Raw genomic sequence first — 20,964 nt, 5'->3', positions numbered from 1 at the left:
AGGTATAGGGCAAAGCCCATAACTTTCTTTGATAAGCCCAATAAACATTCAATCATGATTCGTGAATATCCTTTTGATAAATTCCAAATGCCCTCATTTGATAAAAGGGAAATAAAGTATTACATTCTTAAAGGTCAGCAGAGAATTGATGATGAAGCCAGGAGATGGGATAGAAAACTTAGCTCCAGCCCCAGGCCAACATGATAATGCTGAACATTCACTTTTCATTTTATTTTGCTTTAATGTTAGTCATAAGAATAAATGGAAGTGTTAGTCTCCATGTGGACAACACATTGCTGACTCAGATCAAAATAATCCATGTAAATATGCCCCTCTGACTGAATTCAGATTTCAAGATGATGTTTTCAACTTGAATGATACAGACTTGCACTGCCCACTATGGTAGCTTCTAACCATATTTAATTAATTAGATTAATCAACTAATTAAATTTAATTGACTTAATGAAAAAAGAACACAATTTTACATTTCCTTCCTCTAGCCATATTTCAAATATTCAATAGCCACTCAAATAGAGAGTACAGTGGCTACCATAGTGAACAGTGCAGGACATTTCCATGTTTGCAGAAAGTTCTGTTGGACAGCCCTGATAAAGAAATTTTTCTTAATCTTTCACTTTCCTTGGACTTTAAGATAGAGTTAAAAAGGTTGAGAAAAACTGATAAAGTTTCCCAAATCTCTTCTCCTAAAAATTGTGCAAGAGCTATATCTGTTACAGAGTTTCCTACACATGAATATCTTCAAAAGAGAGATTTTGGAGCCTTGTATTGCCCAATAAAATACTATTGCTCCCAAATCAAATGCAAAATCAGAAACTTAGTAGCTGAAGAGATTATATTTTTTTACATGGTTAAGGTGGTAGGACAATGAGTTTGTCCAAACCCTTTATACAATCCAACATCATAAAGATAGACAAATAAATTTTCTGCTAGGCTGCATTTGCTTTCATTGTGTCAGATGTTCTTCATAATTTGAAATGTAAATTTGAGATGCTCTCTAATCTCTTTACCTTCACTCTGTGGTGTTAGTGTGGAAAAACACAGCATGCTCTTTCAATACAGCATCTTGGTCTTGGTGGTGATTTGTTGTCATGGAGAAAAAGCAGTAGGGCTGATCTTAGCTGGATTGTGGTCCCTAGGAACTACAGACTAGTGTCTGAGCATTCAGTGTTCGGCCTCATGAACTTTGAAATCCCAATTCTGTTGGCCAAGAATAAAACCCTAATACCTGGTTCAACGCATTCAATAAAAAGATTGTAAAAGAAGTTCATCATTTTAATACTAAATGTCTGAATGAGCACTTAAATGGAAATGGTCAACCCCATTTTCCTTTCTTCATCTCTTCATTTTTGAGCTACTTCAGTGTGGGTATAATGTGGGCAAATGTTCTCCTTCCCTTCACTTCTGGTCACATAATCATACTTGGTTGTGCAGTGTACTGTGAAAGACAGCAATACGAGCTTTCCTAAAATATTGATGATGCCTGATGAGAATAAAGACCAACCCAGCTTTCTTGGCCTCGTTAAGCGAAAGAAGGGCCTCCATCACTTGTGACTTCAACACTAAAAGAGGATCATCTTCAAGGCAAATTACTTCTTTTGTTCTGTTGTCCCTTCACTCACACCAAAGTCAGTTAAACCTATTAGTAGCATTTACACTTAATACAGACTGTCACGACCCAATTAAATTCACATCCCTTAATCAGGGGAGCTCAGTTCTACTGGTATCTCCCTCTGAATTAACCTACTTCTAGCCTGGTTCTCTACTGTATTACCACAAGGACATGGGGAAGATAATAGAAGAGGTAGATGTATGGGTGGAGGCAGCCATAGGTATTTGGTGGAAGATAATAGAAGAGGTAGATGTATGGGTGGAGGCAGCCATAGGTATTTGGTCAGCCAGATGGATGTTTTAAAACTATTCACAAGGGAGTGCTGTAGCATAGGTTGGACAGGAGAATTTGATTCTCTGGTGTTTTCTGTTTGACACAACTCTCTTTATCAGCAGCATAAGCCTGGAATTCCTGAAGCCACACTCATATCCTGCCATCGGTTTTTACGTAAACCCCCCATTGATTGGGATGGGAGTTTCACAAGTAGAACAATGGCCGGATACGTGGGAGGGAAAGGAGGAATATGGGATGTTTGATCTGTACTTGTGCATTTGTAGGGGATGGTGTCTACATGGGCAAAGAGATATGAATAAGTCACTAACTGATGAATTTAACCACATGCAAGCAAGTCTTTGAAATCACTAAGGCCAGAAAAAAGCAACCCAACAGATTTAAGTTACGTTTATTATCTGTTATATTCATGCATCGACTTGAATGAGAATAATAACTAAGATAATAACAACTAGCATTTGCACAGCACTTTACAATTACAAAGTGCTTTTACTTCCATACTACTTTTGATTCTTATTATTAGTAAGGTTGGTAGAAAAATTAATGTTACGTATTATTACTACCAGTACTACTATTATTTTACAGGTAGGAAAGGAGATTAGAGAAGTTATTATCTGACCCAAGACCACACAATTAATAAGTGGGTCTGAACCTAGATTTTCAAACTTCAGACTGCATGTAGCTTTCACAAAATCATTCTGCCATTGTCACAGTAATCTGGCAAAATACTCCAGAGGTTTACTGCCAGCCTTCCTAAGGTTTTGTCTCACCTTTCTTAGGCAAGAAGCACCTTACAGCACACAGCATTCACACATTATATTTACATCGCGTGGGCATGAAGTCACATTTGGTAACTTTGGCTAACTGAATATTGGCTGACTGAACTTTGCCTGACAAATAAAGAGACAGGGCGAATGCTCTTTCTTTAGTAAAAAGTCCAAATAAGGCTCGGAATCTGAAATGCTGCATGGTTTACAGCAGTCTTGTTACATTGGCAACAAGAAAGCCATCTAATGAGCCACCCAGGAGTTAGTCAAAGTGTAGTAATTAATTCACGCTTTTCTTGAAGAAACTCAAAGCAACTCACTACTCCAGATTTTTACCAAATCCATGGAAGAAGAGGATCATTAAGAAGCCTTAATCCTTTTGGGTAAATGGACCCCCTGAGAAAGGGAGAGTAACTTGCCCAATGTCACCAAGCCAGCCTAAGGCAAAACCAGGTACAGAACTCGGACCACCCAAGCTGGTGCCCACATTAGCACTTTAGAGGGACCGATATATAAAACTCTCTCAGGGGAGCTATGCACAGGTGCACCCAGACAACTTCGCCATCAAAGTTTTTAAAGGAGGTGGAGAATGAGGCTTGCTCTAATAGCAGACAACGAACTCCTTCCAATCAGAAGGGAGTTAAAAGTAGTGTTAGCATATGGAAAATGCCAGTCCACCTGTTCCATCTTGGATGAGACTGACCACGCAACTGACTGCTTGTTGATGGTAACTGACCACAGTAAAAAGGATTCTTGTGTCTCATGTAACGCTCCTCTCCCTTTTCAGTAGCTCTGAGCTGAAAGCCTCCTCCCCCATGCCTAGTGATGGGGAGACCAAGGCACCCACCTTCAAGGATACCCCTATTTTCCCAGGAGTTTCCCTTCACTGAGGCTGTGTCTCTCCTTCCCTTGTAAGTGTGCTTGTACTGTGCACACTAACAAAACATTCTTTCCTGTTTCCAATTATTTTCAACAGTTAAGCATGCAAATGTCTGAACAACATTTATTAAGCTTCTATGGACATTTAGGAGAGAAAGAAAAGATGAACCAACAAGAATCTGAATCATCAAAGAGCTCTTACAAAACCAGTGTTTTGAGCCTTTAATTGGAAGTGAATCAGAAACAGGCGTGTGAAATTTCCCATGAAATACACACAGGGTTTTAAATTTTTTAAAAAGGTGCTCTGGGCAGAGAAGAGTCTGGGTCATACCCTGTCCAAACTGATAGGAAGAAATAAATAATTCTGATGAGCTCTAAACCCAGTCCTACTGCCCCATCATGGCTTGTCTACAAAACTCAGGGGGCAAACTCCAAGAAGGCAGGGAGGGGGAGCCATGGTAATTCCTTTAGCACACTTCAGACTCAGTACGTTTATAGAGACCCACAGTCTCCAGAAGGAATGGCTTAGAAGCCCAGAGCAGCACAGCCACAGGGCTGGATGCCTTCCCCAAGGCACCCTGGGAAGTCTCCACATGCTGGTTTCCTGAAATGACATTTCTAGAAAAGTCACCTGCTCTTTCTCCCTCTCCTTTCCAGAAAAGTGCAAAAAGTACAGGTGGCTTTCAAGTCCCTCACCTCTAGGGAAGTCCTATGTTGCACCAAAGACTGTATTTGAGAAAGAAGACTTGTGGCCTTTGACCAATGTGTTCTCATTATGGAGAAGTCGAAGGGCAGGTTAGCATGGTTCTCTACAGGCAGTGTTATCAGGGCAGGGGAAGTTGCTTGAGATAATGTATGAATCTTTTCTTCAGGATTCCTGACTGGGCATGAACCTGGGTACAAGGCTATTGACAGAGTACTGTGCTGGGAAAAGAAAGATCCCAAGCTCATAGTGTGGGGCAGTCATTTTAACCCCTTGCCTTTGCTATCGCCCAAGCAGGTTATACGAAGCAGAGCACACCAACCGTGCCCATAACCCCCTCACAGTCTCCTCATGTCACATAGTTTCTGAGTTATTTTCTTCTTTGTGAGTATTCTTTAAATCCATTTTCAACTAGACATGATAACAATGAGGATTGGGTTAGGAAAAATCATTATGAATTAACCATGTTGAATTAGCCCTAAGAAATGCCTCTTGCCAGAAGAGCTACATTTGTTTTGTTGTTTACCCTCTTCCAAATCAGCAATCCTTTTAAAGAGAAAAATATACTTTAGTAAAATTTGGGTGGCTACATGATTACTCACTTACCCATGTGGTTCCCATGGAAAGTGCCCTCTTCAATCACCCAGGAATATTATGACAATGGTCAGAAAATAGGACCAGTGAACAAAGAAGCATGAGTCCCTGTGGGTTAAATGAGCCTTGATGTCTTTGCTCCAGAAAACACCCTCACTGTAGAGCATGGTGTTTGGGGGCATGAATACTTGAGTTCTGTTTCCAGGGGCTCTTGCCTAGTTCCCATCTTTTGACACACTACATCTTGAAGCCTCAGTTATCTCTCCGTCAATGGCCTCTTTCTTTCCGAGACTACTGGGGAGGTGGCTGTCCTAAGTTGGCAATGTGTGATAGGTGCTTTGGGAGATATGACAGAGAAACAAGCAGCTTTCTTAACAGTGCTCCCTTGTTACCCTGGGTCATGCCTAAAGGTCTTTCAGTAGTAATGTGTAGAGTGGATAGTGAGGCCACATTGTAAGGAGTGATGTGGGAGACACTCCAGGCAAAAGAGAAAAGCAGCGATCTCAACTCAATTTCTGGAATTTCTTCTTCAACTGACTTTGATGATCCTTTGGATACACCTTGAAGCTTCTTTTCCTATATGCATGTTTCTAGAGTCAGAACTGCAAAAACAGATAGGTTGAAATCTCTAGACAAGGGGGATTTCTTGCACGCCTGTTGTGTTGAGCTCAGGTAACAAAAGGTTAAACCCTATGTAGAGAGGTGTTCCACATCCCTCTTGAAGGTGTATGCATGTATGAGGTGGGGGTGCTTGTGCACTGAAAATGGCTTAATTTTCCTACTTTGAATAAAATCAAACTACAACTAGGATGAATTCAAGTAGTTCATCGACCCCTGGTAATTGCACATAGGATTCATCGGGACATTACACAGAATGCTGTGGGAAAAAAAAAGCAAAGGCAGGCGCTTGGCCCTACGCATTGAGAATGAAAATTTTAAAATAATAGGTTCTTCAGGGCTAAATTGTGTTTGCTCCCAAGGATCCTTGGAGCTATGGTTTTCTTTGTTCTGCCAAAGGAAAAAGGAAATATATCAGGAAGCTGGGCCAGTCCACAGGAAGTCTCACTTGGTCTGATAAAAGGAACTGGTGTGAGGCAGCTTTGGATGCAGTTATAAGTCAATCAGCCTTGAAATAACAAGAAAGGCTATTCAAGAGAAACTGGAGCCTGAAGTCAGCCCTACTCAATGATTTCCTTTTAACCTTGCAAAACATTCCCTTCTTTGTGTTTTATATAACCTCCTGAATCTGTTATTTTTTTTAAAAAATTGTGTATAGTTTTGTGTGTATATGAGTGGAATAGAATGAAGAAGAGAGCAAGATTTCGAGCAAGAAAGGAAGAAAGAACAAAGGTACAAGGGTAGATGAGGAAGCCTTGGCAGGTCAAAGAATATGCCATTCTCTATTGAGCTATAAAACATTTAAAAATCAACTCATTGGATCATTATGTAAAAACAGAACCTGTCAGTTTCACACCAGTGCACCTGCTAACAAAGCCAGGCAGGCTTTCTTACCTGGGAAATAGGCCTTCTTGAATAAAGAGTGGTGAAAAATTGAGCAGTTTCATGAATCTGACCAGTGCAGACTGTGGATAGTGGTCACTTAGACAAAGAGATAAAACAAATAGTAACAAAACCTACATGGTCCCCATAGATGGGCTTGTAGCCTAAACTATATGGAGATGTATGTATCAATCTGGTGATGTATCAGAGTGGCTAAGCTTTATGGAATTTGGAAGTAAACAGGATTAGGTTCAAATCATTGCTTTTCTATTTTCTACCTGTATGACCATGAGTAACTTACCCAACCTCTTCAAAATGGAAATATTACATGCATCACAGGGTTGTTACAGGGATCAAGTACATGTCTTAAAGGTTTGAATAGATATTGGCACCTTGAGCTGGATAGATAACTTATTCTCTTTATAACTATGATTGTTCTTCCTCATTTTTATTCCCCTTCTGATAAAAGATGAGCATCTCTTTCTCTTAGGTGAGTATTAGGGAAAGAAAGGCCTTAGCTTGGGGTCATGAGGACCCATGCAAAATGGTGGGTGATACAGTTTCAAACTGAATTGGGGCCTTCTGGGGTTGACTGTGTTTGCCCATAGAACACCACTTCCTGTTTTAACAAGAAGAAAAAAAGCCTTCCAGAAAACCCATTAAGAGACTCAAAATTCTTCTTGGACATCAAATTATTGTTTTTAGAAGAGCTAAGTGTAAATGAATCAAAACCAGACAAATTCAATTTCCTTTCAATTAAACAGGATTTTTTTAAAGGCCAGGGAAAGACGCTTGGAGCCAAAGAGTGTTTTGGATTTTAAATGAGACCAAATTTTGGAAAAGAATCTAAGACCCCAGAGTGGCGTCAGGCCCTATTCTTAGTTTGCATTAACAAAAAGGGATTAGCACAGTTCCAGTGTCACTTGGCAATAAAAACAACCAGCTCAGAGAAACTCACCAAGCACCTGCTGAGAGCCCCTGCCTTCACCTGGCCTTGAGGGTCACTCCACAGTATGAAATGTAGCCCTGAGATTATGGGAGAAGAGCCACACAGGATCAGATAGAACATCCACGTGAGGTTCTATCATCCACACCCCCAAATAAGAAATGTTTTAAAGCCTGTCTAGGATCAGAGTCAAATGAACATGAGAGCTGAAAGGAAATTTTGAAATCATACCTTCATTTTATATATGAGAAGACCTTTAACATGAATGATGAGGAAGTGAAGTGACTTGCCTAACATCCCATAGCTAGTTTGGGATAGAGCTGGGGCTGGAACTCAGGTCTCTGGATCCTAGGCCAGCCAATTTCTCCCTGTATTTACCTCAATTTAGAATCTTAAAGTCACCGGGACCAGCACATTCAGGATAAAATCTTGGTGCCCATTCACCTTTTTACAAGTCTGTTTTTGTGTCTCTCTTTGCTTTTTTTTTTTTTGAGACGGAGTCTCGCTCTGTCACCCAGGCTGGAGTGTAGTGTTGCGACCTTGGCTCACCACAACTTCTGCCTCCTGGGTTCAAGCGATTCTCCTGCCTCAGCCTCCCCAGTACTGGAACTACAGGCATGCGCCACCACGCCCAGCTAATTTTTGTATTTTTAGTAGAGGCAGAGTTTCGCCATGTTGGCCAGGATGGTCTCGATCTCTTGACCTCATAATCTGCTAGCCTTGGCCTCCCAAAGTGCTAGGATTACAGGAGTAAGCCACCGTGCCCGGCCCAATATTTTGGAACTTTTTGCTTTTTTCCATGTAATAATATACATTGGAGAATTTTCTAAATTAGTGTATACGACAATTGATTTTATCCCATTTTGTAGTTGCATGGCATTTTCTTATATGAATCTTTCCTCCTTTGTTTATCTAGTCCCCTACTGATGGACATTTAGATTATTTCCAACTTTTGCTGTAACAAACAATGCTACAATAAACATATTGTACATATATCTGAGTGAACATAGCTGTAGAATTGGCATTATCAAGTTTGTATAAATATTTAACTTCTCAAATAGATGTTGCTCTGTGGAAAGATTATACCAAGTCATACTCCTACCAAGAGGATAAGACAGTGACATTTCCTTTACTCTTTCCAACATGAGACATTAAGCTGTTTTAGTCTCTGCTGTCCTCCTAGGTCATAAACATTGGAATTTTATGATTTTTATTTGAATGTCTTTATGCATGTGCTTGAAATTCTTTTCATATATTTATTGCCCATTTGTATTTTCTTTCTAATGTTGTCTATTCATAGCATTTTTGCCTATTTTCTGTTAAGTGGTGTGTCTTATTGATTTGTAAGTAGTCTTTGTATAATAGGACATTTATGCTTTATGTATGATAAATATTCTTTCTCAGTTTCTCATTCAGTTTTCACCTTACCTAGAGTATTTTTCTCCATGTTTTTTTTTTTTTTCTCTTTGAGACAGAATCTCACCCTGTTGCCCAGGCTGAAGTGCAGAGGCACGATCTTGGCTTACTGCAACCTCCACCTCCTATGTTCCAGCAATTCTTCTGCCTCAGCCTCCCAAGTAGCTGGGACTACAAGCATGTGCCAGCATGACCAGCTAATTTTTGTACTTTTAGTAAAGACAGGGTTTCACCATATTGGCCAGGCTGGTCTTGAACTCCTGACCTCAGGTGATCCACCCGCCTTGGCCTCCCAAAATGCTGGGATTACAGGTGTGAGCCACCGTGCCTGGCCCCATGTTAATATATAAATAGAGGAACTAAAGCTGAGAAAGAGAGAATCAGAAGAAGAAATATCCTTGGCTGAAGCCTTGGCCTTCCAAAAATATCCTTACAGTAGATTATATCACCAAGGGTGAAGGGGCAATGGAGAATATAAACTGGTTGTTACCTTTAAGAAAATGTGTCTAACCATCCTTATGATCATAAGCCACAAATAAAGATTTCTCCAATGAGTATTGCTTCTGTTGGAATTTCCAATACTCAGAGCTGAAAATCAGAAAGAAGAGAAATCTCTACTCTCTCAAAGTCTGGAAGAAATAGCATAGAAATCTTATTCTTGTTCATTTACATGAATGCTCTGTTGAGATTGGTGCCTGGTAATATTATTCAACATTTGGGTGAATGAATACATGAATGAATATTGAATACATGAATGAGTATGAATCCAGTCATAAATGTCTAAAGACAAAATGACTCTGTAGACATGAGAATTTCAATGGAAACATATGCTTTTCCATAGACTGTAACAGCAGTAACTTAAAACAACTCACGAGCAGAGTAATTTTCTAATATTAACCTGTTTGTTTTCACACTTTTGCTACATGAATGGTACTGCAGAATTGCTCACTCTCCGATTCCTTTCCCATAACATCAATGAATACCCATATTTTCAGACCTAACAACTCTGCTACTGGAGTGTTAGATTCCAGTAGACATGTGAAACCCACACAATGTCTAGAAATTCAAGGTTAAAGCTCCCATGGCACCTGTAATTCCGGCCTCTTGCATGTGTGCACTGAGATGTGACATAAGATCTTTCATTGCCTTGGACACATAGCACTGGCTGGGTAAATGGGGCTTGCTCTTGGGAAAGCATTTCAGTGTTCAAGTCTGCTTTCCCTTTGAGGTGATTTGAAAAATTCTCATACTCTGAGATTTTGATCTTAAACTAAATGGCAGACACATTGTTTCCCAAAGATGGCAAATCTCTTAAATATGTTAGCATTTGGTTCATTTTTGTAGGGATGAGCAATTTTGAAGTTACTGTAAAGTTGATCTGAATTATCTGAAAATGCATCTGAACACTCTATCTCTGATCCTACTTGGAATGACGGTGATGAGTCTCTGCGTTTTTGGTTTGCTGGGGTGAAGTGTCAGTATTCCTAACTGAGACCAGGGGCCCAGCCAACTCATGGAAAAATGTCAGACTTGTCTGAAGGCCCACAGAAATTTGATTTGAGTTTTAGAGAGACATTTTTTTTTTCTTTTGTCTCCTCTCAAGCACTATCTGCTGACTCATTCTCAAAAGGAACTAAAATTGTAGCCCAGGATAGAAGGCCCAATTGAAAAGATTGCTCATGGTGAAATCCCCTGGGAAGGAAGGGATGAGAAGGATAATCACAGTTTTATGTCATCTGGTGAAATAGAGTTTCTCCTCCCTCCCCCTATGCCATATTTAATCAACAGGTGTCTTTGAAGACAGAAGACAGCACTGCTGGTTGCCTGAATCTATCTCTGGTTGTCTAATCCTGACTGCTGCTCATTTCTTGTGTGGCCTCTGATAAGTGATGGAGCCACTCCCATCTTCATTTCCTAAGGAGCAGAGGGTGGGAAGGATTTTTTCTAAGAGACTTGTACAGCTATGTAGATCATCCCTCTAGTCACAAGTTTTCATTCCTCCTTTCTATACATGTTACAAGACCCAGGCTATTATTATTATTATTATTATTTTGAGGCAGGTATTCACTTTGTCATCTAGGGTGGAATACAGTGGCGCTCATGGCTGATTGCAGCCTTGACCTCCCCGGGCTCAGGTGATCCTCGCACCTCAGCCTCCTGAGTAGCTGGGACTACAGGTGAGTGCCACCATGCCCAGCTAATTTTTGTATTTTTTGTAGAGACAGGGTTTCTCCATGTTGCCCAGTCTGGTCTTGAACTCCTGGGCTGAAGTGATCCACCCATCTCCATCTCCCAAAGAACTCAGATTACAGGCATGAGCCACCATACTCACCCCCAAATTCTTTGTTATAGTATGTAAGGTCCTCTGTAGTCTAGTTCCATTCAGTCTTTCCAGTCCCATCCTCTTCATCACCTGTATACTTTCCTCCCCAAAGTACCCTTCCACTCTCCCAGAAAGCCCTTTACCATAGTTTCCTGTGCAAGACCTACCTATCTTTCAAGGCCAGGCTTAGATCCACCAGTGCCAAGAGGCAGTGTGGCCAGTGTGTGTAGTAAAAGCAGGAATCGAGAATGAGAAACACTGGGCTTGAAACCCAGCTCTGTCCCCTGTTAGTTATACTCTTGGGCAAGTTGCCTCACTCCTCTGAACTTTAACTTCTTCCATATGAAGTAGAGACATCATGGTATTATCTCCCATAGGGCTACTGTGAGAATGGGATGCAAGAGTGTGTGGGTCAGTGATCTGTGAAGGGACTGTATGATCTGTGAAGAGGTTTATGAAAGGGCCTACATAAACAACTATTATCATGAGGTCTTTCTCTGTCTCTCCAGTTCAAATCATCCTTTCTTTTCTCAGGGCTATGGTAACACTTGCTGCGTTCTGCGGGGCACACACACGTGGCTTATCTTCTCGCTAGATCTCCTGGCAGAGCCCTTTTGCCATTGGGGTTCTATCTTCACAGAACATAGTTTAGTCCCTGCCTAACAGACATGCAATCACTTTCATATGGTTGGTCAGTTTATGATGCCCCTGAGACTGAGGTACCACCAATCCCCATAAGGCCAGCTAGCTTTGCACAGGAAAGGGTTATTCCATAGATTACCTAAATTTTGTCAGATTTGCACTATACTGGCCCTGCAGATAGTGTGGGGACGTATAACCCTATCCATAGCCTCTGGGGAAACATCTCAGTGCACAGGCAACTGATGGTGGGTCTATCAGGTCAGTGGCAGAACTATAATACACAAAGAGTGACATCACTTAATGATACCATCCCATGGATCAATTAATACATAATGGGAAGAACGCTATAGATATGAAATCATTAAAGCAACAGAAATTGAAACAGGGTGTAGTCTTCTGCAGAGGAAAAGACACCTGCATAACTCTGAGATTACGAAAAAAGCTATTGTGGCTGGTTGAAGGTTTTATGAGATTGTGTGTGTAGGTGTGTGTTTGTGTGTATATAACAGACAATGTCCTTTAGCCTACTTAATTCGTTACAAAACAACAAGCAAAATATAGACTTAAAAGGAATGTTTTAAGTACAGAACAAAAAAACTATCAATACAAAAATTTTCTCAACTCTTTTCTTTCTTTCTTTTTTTTGGCTGGGGGTAACTTAGTACTGGCATTAGACTAATGCTATATACCTAGAAAGAGGCTTGGTTTAAATCAACTGTTTTTTAAACAAATGCCAAGTTAACTGTTTAACCCCAAACAGAAAGAGACATCAAAATCCCAAATCTTTTTTAATGCAATTGTTATTCAAGACCTACTTACATCACAGTTTGATGGATCCATAGGATGCCTTCTAATAGATTTTATTTAAATAGTCCAATATTCCATTATTAAAGGAGCGGAAATAAGAATTCAGTCTACCTGCCCATGATATGTAGAAGGGCTTGGGTATTTCAGTAAACTACTATATTTTTGGTTGTCTCCTTGTAATGGAGACTGTTTACTTTGTCTGCTAGAAAAGAAGGATTTATTTTGGAAAACAGTTGTATAAAAATTCTATCCAAAAGTTTGGAATTTGTTCTTTTCTTTAAGGATAAAAATAATTCAAGATGGTGGTGATACAATTTTATTTATTTTTCATTAAATACCAGAGGTGTCTTTAGTGTAAAGTGCCAAATTCCTTATGATTTTTCTTTTAAAGACTTCTCTCTCTGTCTCTCTCTCTCTCTCACACACACACACACATGCACACACAAGCACACACACACTGCCTCCATGATTCTATAATTCATAAAAATGTAACAAAAGCAAATGATATTTTCATGGTATAGTGGAAAGAACACTGGCCTAAGGGTTCAGAGCCCTGAACTTTCACCATGACTCTGTTGGTAGTTAGCTGTATGATCTCGGACAATTCATTTAACAACCTAGACCTCAGTTTCCCCACCCATAAAGTGAGAAAGTCAAGCTAAACACTCTCTAAAGCTTTAGAGTTGCCAACCTATAAACTTAAATTTGGATGGCAGTGGAACTGGAAGGAAGCCTTTTGGTGGAAAATATTCACACACAAAACAGGATTCCACTTGGTAACTACCTGAGGGGAGCAATTCTGTGTGGTCACGGGGACAGATCAATAGACAGAGACCATCTTGTCTGGAGTTCTTGTGAATCCAGGTGACATGGAGATTACAAGGTGTGTGTGGTAGAGGGAGGCAGCAACACCTTCTTGAGGACAGAAGTCAAGCCTCTGTTCCCAAGTATTCCTCACTCTGCTACTTCTTCCAAACCTTGTCCAGATGTTTCCCTGCCCTGCCAGTGACAACCTGCCCTCCAGGGCCTTGCAGAGCCAGCAGTAACCCTGGCCCTTCTTTCCTGCTGTGCTTGTCCATTGTTGACTGGCTGTGTGGTTGGTGCTGCACTCTTCTGAGTTAATGACGAGAGAGTGTCTCTGCCCAACTGTGACTTTGTTAGACACGCTTTTCCTCACCATCCTGGCCACATAGCTTCATTACTTTGCATTCCCTAACCTGCGTTATTGTTCTTCAGAAGATATATCACCACTCGATTGAGATTGTTCTCTGTATGTGTCAGCTGCCTCCACTAGAGTCTACATTCCTGGAGGTTTTTGACCCCTGTTTTATCCTCAATACACAGTGCAGAGCCTTGCAACATAATAGATGCATCATAAATATTTGTTGAATTAATGAAATATGCATGATGGTAAATTTGGACCTGTGTTCTAATTTTCTGACCAATCTGTCCTAGTATGCCCATTCCCAAAAGTAAAGTTCAATTAATGTGTATCCAGCTAAGGTGGCAGACTTTAAAACATTATTCCTGTGACTTGTGGCAAGGAGGTGCTTTGGCCCCATTTTCTAGATAAGGAAATAGCTTCAAGAGGTGCCTTGCTGTAAGGCACATGAAGTTCATTTAATGTGTATCCAGCCAAGGTAGCAGACTTTAAAAATTCTTCCTATGCCTTGTGGCAAGGAGGTGCTTTGGCCCCATTTTCTAGATAAGGAAGCAGATACAAGAAGTGCCTTGCTATAAGGCACACAGCTACTAGGTAGCAGAGCTGAGAATGAACCCAGGCTTTCTGACTCCAAATCCACCATTCATTCTCTATTTCCCACCTTCATTCACCATGTCTGTCTTCTCTGTCTCCCCATCTGTAATCACACCATGTGCACTGAGTCAGGCATTCATAGATGAAATTAACTGGATTCAACTGAAGCCAGCCTAAAACTAAGATGCAGTTTTTGAAACCAGGTCATTTCTTAAAGCAGCAAACAGTATCATGTGCTTTTTAACACTGATAATATCAGTGTGGGAAGCAGGGGCGTGGGTAGGGTGTTGTTTAATACTGCAAGTTAACCTGTCCGTGACAAAAGAGTAGCATGGCTCCAGCAAATATTGCTTCTCCCAGTGTGATGGTCAGAGCATTTCCAGGAGCTGTTCTTGGAAAAGAGAAGAGAATATAATACGGAGGGACTTATAAGGAGGGCAACAAGATTGGGATTTTGTAATCACATAGAGTTGTGCAAATTATGCACAAAATAAAGGGCTTCTGTGAAGAAATCCAGACTTCCTTGGCTTCCTGCACCAAATACCACCTAAGTGCCAAGACCCACAGGTATTTTGAAATATAGACATGCCTTATATTTGAGGAAGAACTATACAGGTGCATAAAATCACATCCTAGAATCACTCAAACCTGATTTTTCCAGGCAGTTCAAACTGGAAATGGACACCCTGGATTTGTGTACACAAATTAGATTCTCTCTGTAGTGTCTTCAACCTCGATCAGTGTAGGGCTGGATTTAGCACACATACAGGCAAGTGTTCTTGTAAACGCATATGAGCATATTTTAGGCACTGAGAAGATTGGGAAGATACTACTGTAGAGGTAACCTAGTTCCACTGTTTCATTTTTGTGATGACTATGAATCTCAAACAGGCTTAATGGATGGTTCATTCTCACCAAGAGAGCAGAAGAATGCTGGCCTCTCTCCTGGTCCGCTGCCCTCTCCAAGCACAGTATTTGAACTATTGTGGGAACAGGCTCTGGAAATCCCAAGATCCAGAGGTCACATGCCAACAGAAAACTGTGGCTTTCACACAACTTAAACACCAAAATATACACTAAAGGCTCAATCTTGCAGAATGCTTGGAGACTGAAGGTAGCCCTGTGGGGACTCAGCCTAGCCAGGTAACTTAGGTGAATGACAGGTTGCTCACAGGGAGGGTTTGGAGGAGCTCATGGCTCCCACCACCCACATAAAAAGGAAGGACTTTCACTCCCATCCTTGGCCTGAAGTGTCAGGTTCCTGCTCTAAGCCTGTTCTCGAGGCCTGCCATGCCAATCCCTGTGTGTATCTAAAGAGGTTAGCACATCCTGGGTACACAGACCACAGCTTCCTCCTTTTGCTCAGGGCCTGTGTGCAGAGTTTAAGCAGTGTGGAGATATTTCTTCACTTTTCCTTAGGGTGTCCACATCAGGACCCTGAGGCCATCTTACCACCCTTCTGGATCAGAAGAGGCCTTCAGAGTAAGTGGTAACTGTTCTGATTGGGGGGAGGGAGTTTTCTAGAGGGGAGCATCTCATTACTAAACCCAGAAAGACAGAGACACTTGCATGAATACATCAACAGGAAGCAGAGAAACAGGCATAAAATGGCCCAATGACCCCCACTCTCGGGTCTTTGCAGGAATCCCCTGTCACCTACTTCTCACCTACTCACTTTGGGTTTGAGGAACCCAGGCTCTTATAGGCTCTTATAGGCTCCCTTTAACCCATTACAATCAGTTATCTCATCTCCAGATTTGCAAGTTCCTTCGGTTGGTGTCTTTTACCTAAGTCAGCATATTTCAAACTTTCATTTAAAAAAAAACTTAGAAAATAAAAACCACGACCCCACCCAGAAGATAAAAATCTCTTGAATTCTCTGAGCCCAACATCTTAGCCTTCTCTTGCTGAGCCCTGAGCAGGGAGTCGATTCCTTCGGGTTCTGGGGAATGGCGGGCTCTGCCAGTCCCCACCTCGCCAGCCTAATAGTTTTTCCAGACAAACTCCCGCTTGGTGTTGCGCGGCAGCCTCGAAGCTAACCCCTGGTCCCATTCATTCCCCTAGGTCCTCTAAGGCCCGTCACGTTAGGGGGTGTCCCTCCTCTCTGCTCCTGGCCCCAGTTGGCGAACCCTTTCAGAGACAGCAGTCAACTTTTCTGAAGTGAGACGCGAACCCAAACCCTCACCTTTCCGCCTGGGTTGCACTTTGCAACCTAGACCCAGGCGTGGCGGCGGCGGCTGGGGTGGGAATGGCCAGGCGGGCGCTGGGCGCGGGCTCACAGCCTGCCCCTGCCACGGGGGCGGCTCCGAAGGACGCAGGACCCTCTCGGAGGCGACAGCTCCAGGAGCCCTGGTCCTGGAGCTGGCGCACGCCTAGGCGCGAAGGGCGGGGGCGCGGGGCCCTAGGGATCTGCGCGGACGGGGGCTGGGGAAGGTTCCCCGCCGGAGAGGCGGCGAGGCCGGCCCAGGAGTCCCGCGGAGCCGGCGGCTCTCCAGCGCCGAGAGCCGGGCGACTCAGTGCCGAGAGGAAGGGAAAGCGCTGACATGTAAACAGGGGCTTCCATCTGGAGGAGCCCGCTCAGATAGATCCCCCGACACACTCACTTGCACCCCTACCCTCCTGCGACGAGGCCACTTACCCACCCCAGGGCCCACCAGGCAGGGACCCTAGCCGGGGCGACTGCAGCCCCCGCCCCCGCCGTGTTCGGCCTCTGCCGAGAGGAAGCCCAGTGCCCAGCGCTGGGGCCAGGGAGCCCCGGGTGCCGGTGGGAGTGGTGGACCCCGAGGTCTCTCGCCCTTAACTCCAGTCGGCACCCGGGGTCCCCAGGTTTCCCGCCGTCCCCTCCTGCAGCCCGGCGGGCAGCGAGGTGGGAGGGGGCCGGGCTCCACTTTGGGGCAGGGATTTCGGGAGAGGTCGCCCTCAGTGCGGCGCCTGGTCGACTGGCCCGCGAGTAGGACTCGCCACCCGAGCGCCGGAGGAGCCGGCGCGAAGCAGGGGCGCGGAAGGAAAAGAGAGCGGCCACGTCTTCCGGGACGCGGGCCCCGCACCTACCCGCCCGCCGCTTCGCCTCCCCGGCCGGTCCCCGCCGCCCGCGCCCATTGCCCCGCCGCTTACCTTAATAGTCCCGTCCATTTGGCCAAGTCTGCAGCCGAGCCCCCCAATATTCCACACATTGACCCGGTTACAGCCTGACCTCGCAGCCCCTTCGGATTAGCCCGGCGCGGCCTCCCTGGCGCCCTGGGCCCTCCCTGCGTGCCCCCTGCGAGCGCCCTGCCCTCACTCCCCTGTGCACGTTTGTTGTTGTAGCGGAGCGAAAGAGACAGTTAACCGGATGAAACTTTTTTTTCAGCTAATTTTGGGAAGTGACTTCACTTTGCGAATCGGGGAGGAAGTCCTATCTCTCTCTCTCTCTCTCTCTCTCTCGCCTCGAGCTCTCCTCTCTCTTCTCTCCCCTCTGCTCTCCCTCGTCTTCCCTCCCCCCACACCCCCTCTTCCTCCCCTCGGCTGGTCCTGCTTTTCGCATCACACACTATATAAATATACGCGGAGATGCCCAGACACATTCATGCGCTGCGCACACAGGATACTTGCTCCTGGGAGATAAGAGCTAGCCGGGAACAATGACGGGGTCCACGCCCAGCGTCCGCGCCCTGATTCCCGAAGTCTGCACCTCCCCCCATCACCTTCCCCCAAAATCCAAAGCCAAAGACCTTTGGCTTCTTTGCTTTTCCTGAGGCGGTTGGCCGAAGGTGGCCATCCTGACTCATTCACTTTCCGTTTCTTCCCACAGATACGTTCATTAATGCTTTTTCCAGCCGGAGACAAACTTTTTGGGGGTGGGGGGGGGTATGGAGGGAGAGTTCACTAGGGCTGCGGGTAACCCAGCGCCTACTGCCGGGGAAGATTCGGACGCAAACCGAGGCAAACCAACCATTAAAAAGTGCATCCAGTAAGAATTTTTCCACTCAGTCCCTCCGCTGCCGAGACGCGGCAGACTCCCGGAGCGGCTCACCCACTCATCGAAGCGGATTCTGGGCGGTTTCGGGCTGACCCGCGCTGTCAGGGCGCGGACTCCATTCCGGGCGCATTGTTAGGAGAAGGGGCCCCTCGGGGCGGCGCGCCTGGACCCTGTGCTCCCGGTGCCCGCAGAGGGCGGAGATCCGCGGCGTCCTAGGCCACCTATCCACATCTTCTCGAGCCAAACCCCCAGCGCTTACCCGGACCCGACGGCCCAAGCACTGACTCCCAGGCAAGAGTCGCCCTTCCTGGTCCCCAGGGAACTGACACTACGGCGGGACATTCCCTTTAGGACAGTCAGCAGGTCCCAGGAGCGCAGCACGCAACAGCGCAGCGCAGACCCAGACTTTTCCCGGGGTGAGACCCGGAGGCCCGCGCTCTTTGCCGTCCTCCCTACCCAGCCTGGAGGCCGGCGTTCCCCGGCCCAAACCGGAGACCTCCCCGCCTCCCTCCTGGGCCGCCGCGCGCCGCAGTTGGAGCAGCCTCGGGGGGCTGGGCCCTTTCGGCCGGACTCCTTTCTCCCGGACATCCAAAACAGGTTACCTTGTCCACGCTCTCCAGACCACGCTTTGGACTTGCTCACTTTTATTTAAGAGTCCGACGGGGGAAAGAGGGAAAAAAAAATCCAGAGGAGATCCAAGTCAATTGGAAGAAAAAATTTCAGAAGGGTGTCCACAGAGGCGAAAAAAGGTGACTTATTAATTCTTTATTTCTTCAGGAGCAATTGAGCCCGAGAGCTCACTCGCCTCCCTCCCTCCCCCTCCCTCTCTAGAAATTAGTCTCATCAATTCGGCTCCAATTTTGGGTTCGAATACAGACACGGGTCTGAACGTGACCAGACCTGGAGTGGCGGCGGGTGCAGCCTGCCAGCAATTGAGACTCAGTGTGCGTGTTGGGGGGGGTGGGGGTAGGGTGGATGGTGGAATGGGGGCCGGGCTGACTCCCCCCTGCTCCTGTCTGCTTCTCAATCCAGGGGTCTGCTCCGGGGCTCCCCTGGGACCGCCACATCTGGTTACCGCTAGCGGGGTCAGTCCCCCCCTTTGCCTGGGGCCACCAGTTCTGGAGTTCAATTAAAAGAAATCAGGCTTAACCCTTTCCTCCCCGCGGCAGGCTGCCTGCCCTCTCACTCCTCCCTTCAGCGTTTCCACATGCTTTCCAGAGAGGAAAGAGGTTAACGGGAAAGGAAGAATGAATTACATCCTTTCAAACCCCAAATTGTTTCCTTTTCAGCCCAGTGTCTACCGACCTTCAAACTACAACAGAGCTTTCAGGAGAATGCGGAGAGACGGCTTCCCACCCGGACCTCACCAGAAACCCGCACACCCCAGCCACATTGCTCCTCTTTCAGCCAGAAAGGACTCCAACTCCACCACTGGGAGGCCCCCCTTCCTGGTGCTGGGCAGTTGCAGAGGCTGTTCATGGCATCCCACAGGTGGCGACTGCCCCCCACCCTCCTTCTAGCACTTTAGAGGGTACCTCTGTGGCAGACACCATGGCTAGGTTTCTCTTTCCAACTCCTGTTGGTCTGGCAAGTGACAGATCATCTTCACTACATTAATCAGTAGTCACCCGAACATCCCTATACTGTCCCCCAATTCCTTTCAGCACCAGCTGCCTCCCCGATTGGAATTGTTCAATATGGAACTAGATTAAATTGAAGACTTGCCCTTTAGTTTTTAACTGTGGAACTCCATAGCACTTTCTCTTTCTCCAAAGCTACGGCAATTTCATAGTTTTGGAGATGGGTGGGGGGTAGTGGACAGGCTGGCATAGGCACCACTAGATGCATAGACACAGGCACGACTGCCCCTTTGTGACTTACAGACTGGCACTGGTGTCACTGTTGTTGGCAATTTTCAGCGCCCCGGGAGAAGCTGCTGTCCATTCACAGAGGTTTCCACCCAGAAAGAAGACCCCACCTAACTCTGACTAGATCTCTGCGGGAATCTTGGATTTCCTCCATCCAGTGTTGGCATGCCAGTGGGTCAGTTTGCCCCACTTTTATGTAACTCGGGGTTTGATGCTCAACTCCACTGCTGCTGCTGCTTTTTTAAATCCTGAAAGGGGATGGGGGAAGCGCCCTAACCAAGCACAATAGTAAACAAGTCTACCCTGTTTAATGTGGTTACCACCAGACATCTGGAAAGATGGTTTGATCCTGGCAGCTCACATTGTTTTCACGAGCAGCCAAAGGGAATATTTTGAATGTTTGCATTGAGACAAATTGATAGAGAGCCTGCGGTGAGGGCCGCTACAAATGAAAACTGTCTTGTGTTAGTGGGGCCGACCTTCCCTTCCCTCTCCTCTCCCTCCTCTCCTCTCTCCTTCCTCTTTCCTCAGTCTCTGGGCCTAGCTTGGGGAAGGCTGCCCCTGCCCACACACTTGTGCACACCCTCTTTCCTGGCTCGCCATGGCTCCAATGGCCTCACCCTTTCCCAGACTGGGCAGAGCTGCTGAACAGGAGCTGGTGTGAGTGCCATCGGCGACAGCTCACTTTCCAGCAGCTCGGGGCTGGCTTTCAAGTCAGAGGCAGCTCACAGCCAAGGAAGCTCTTCCCAGTATTTAAAACAAAAGCTACCAACTGGAGAAAAAAAAATGTCCCAACAACAAAACAGCCCACCACACATTTCCAAGTCTGGGGTCACTTACAGAAAGCGTGCACATGGGCGTGAATACTCAGGAAATATTTGGAT

The 20,964-nt window shown here is 45.2% G+C and overlaps 1 protein-coding gene and 1 long non-coding RNA gene across 3 annotated transcripts in view; one reads left to right on the top strand and one right to left on the bottom strand.

The window, feature by feature from the left end:
- Nucleotides 1–17,906, bottom strand: part of FLI1 (Fli-1 proto-oncogene, ETS transcription factor) — a 118,551-nt gene extending 100,645 nt beyond the window's left edge. Inside the window, exon 1 of one of the 2 annotated variants that reach the window (XM_009247248.4) lies at nucleotides 17,369–17,906. In XM_009247248.4, the coding sequence (XP_009245523.2) occupies nucleotides 17,369–17,386 (18 nt within the window). In that variant the 5' untranslated portion in view covers nucleotides 17,387–17,906. The remainder of the gene's footprint in view (nucleotides 1–17,368) is intronic. The other variant, XM_024255610.3, reaches the window with a different exon arrangement.
- Nucleotides 17,907–17,947: 41 nt separating this feature from the next.
- LOC134759436 (uncharacterized) lies at nucleotides 17,948–20,407 on the top strand. Its single transcript, XR_010135615.1, has 2 exons — nucleotides 17,948–18,961; nucleotides 19,502–20,407. It is a non-coding gene; the product is annotated as an uncharacterized LOC134759436 (long non-coding RNA).
- Nucleotides 20,408–20,964: the final 557 nt, after the last annotated feature.

This window comes from Pongo abelii, chromosome 9, assembly GCF_028885655.2.
Source record: "Pongo abelii isolate AG06213 chromosome 9, NHGRI_mPonAbe1-v2.0_pri, whole genome shotgun sequence".
NCBI classification, from domain to species: domain Eukaryota; kingdom Metazoa; phylum Chordata; class Mammalia; order Primates; family Hominidae; genus Pongo; species Pongo abelii.
The sequence above is the reverse complement of the archived record's forward strand: the minus strand, read 5'-3'. Positions and strand labels throughout refer to the sequence as shown.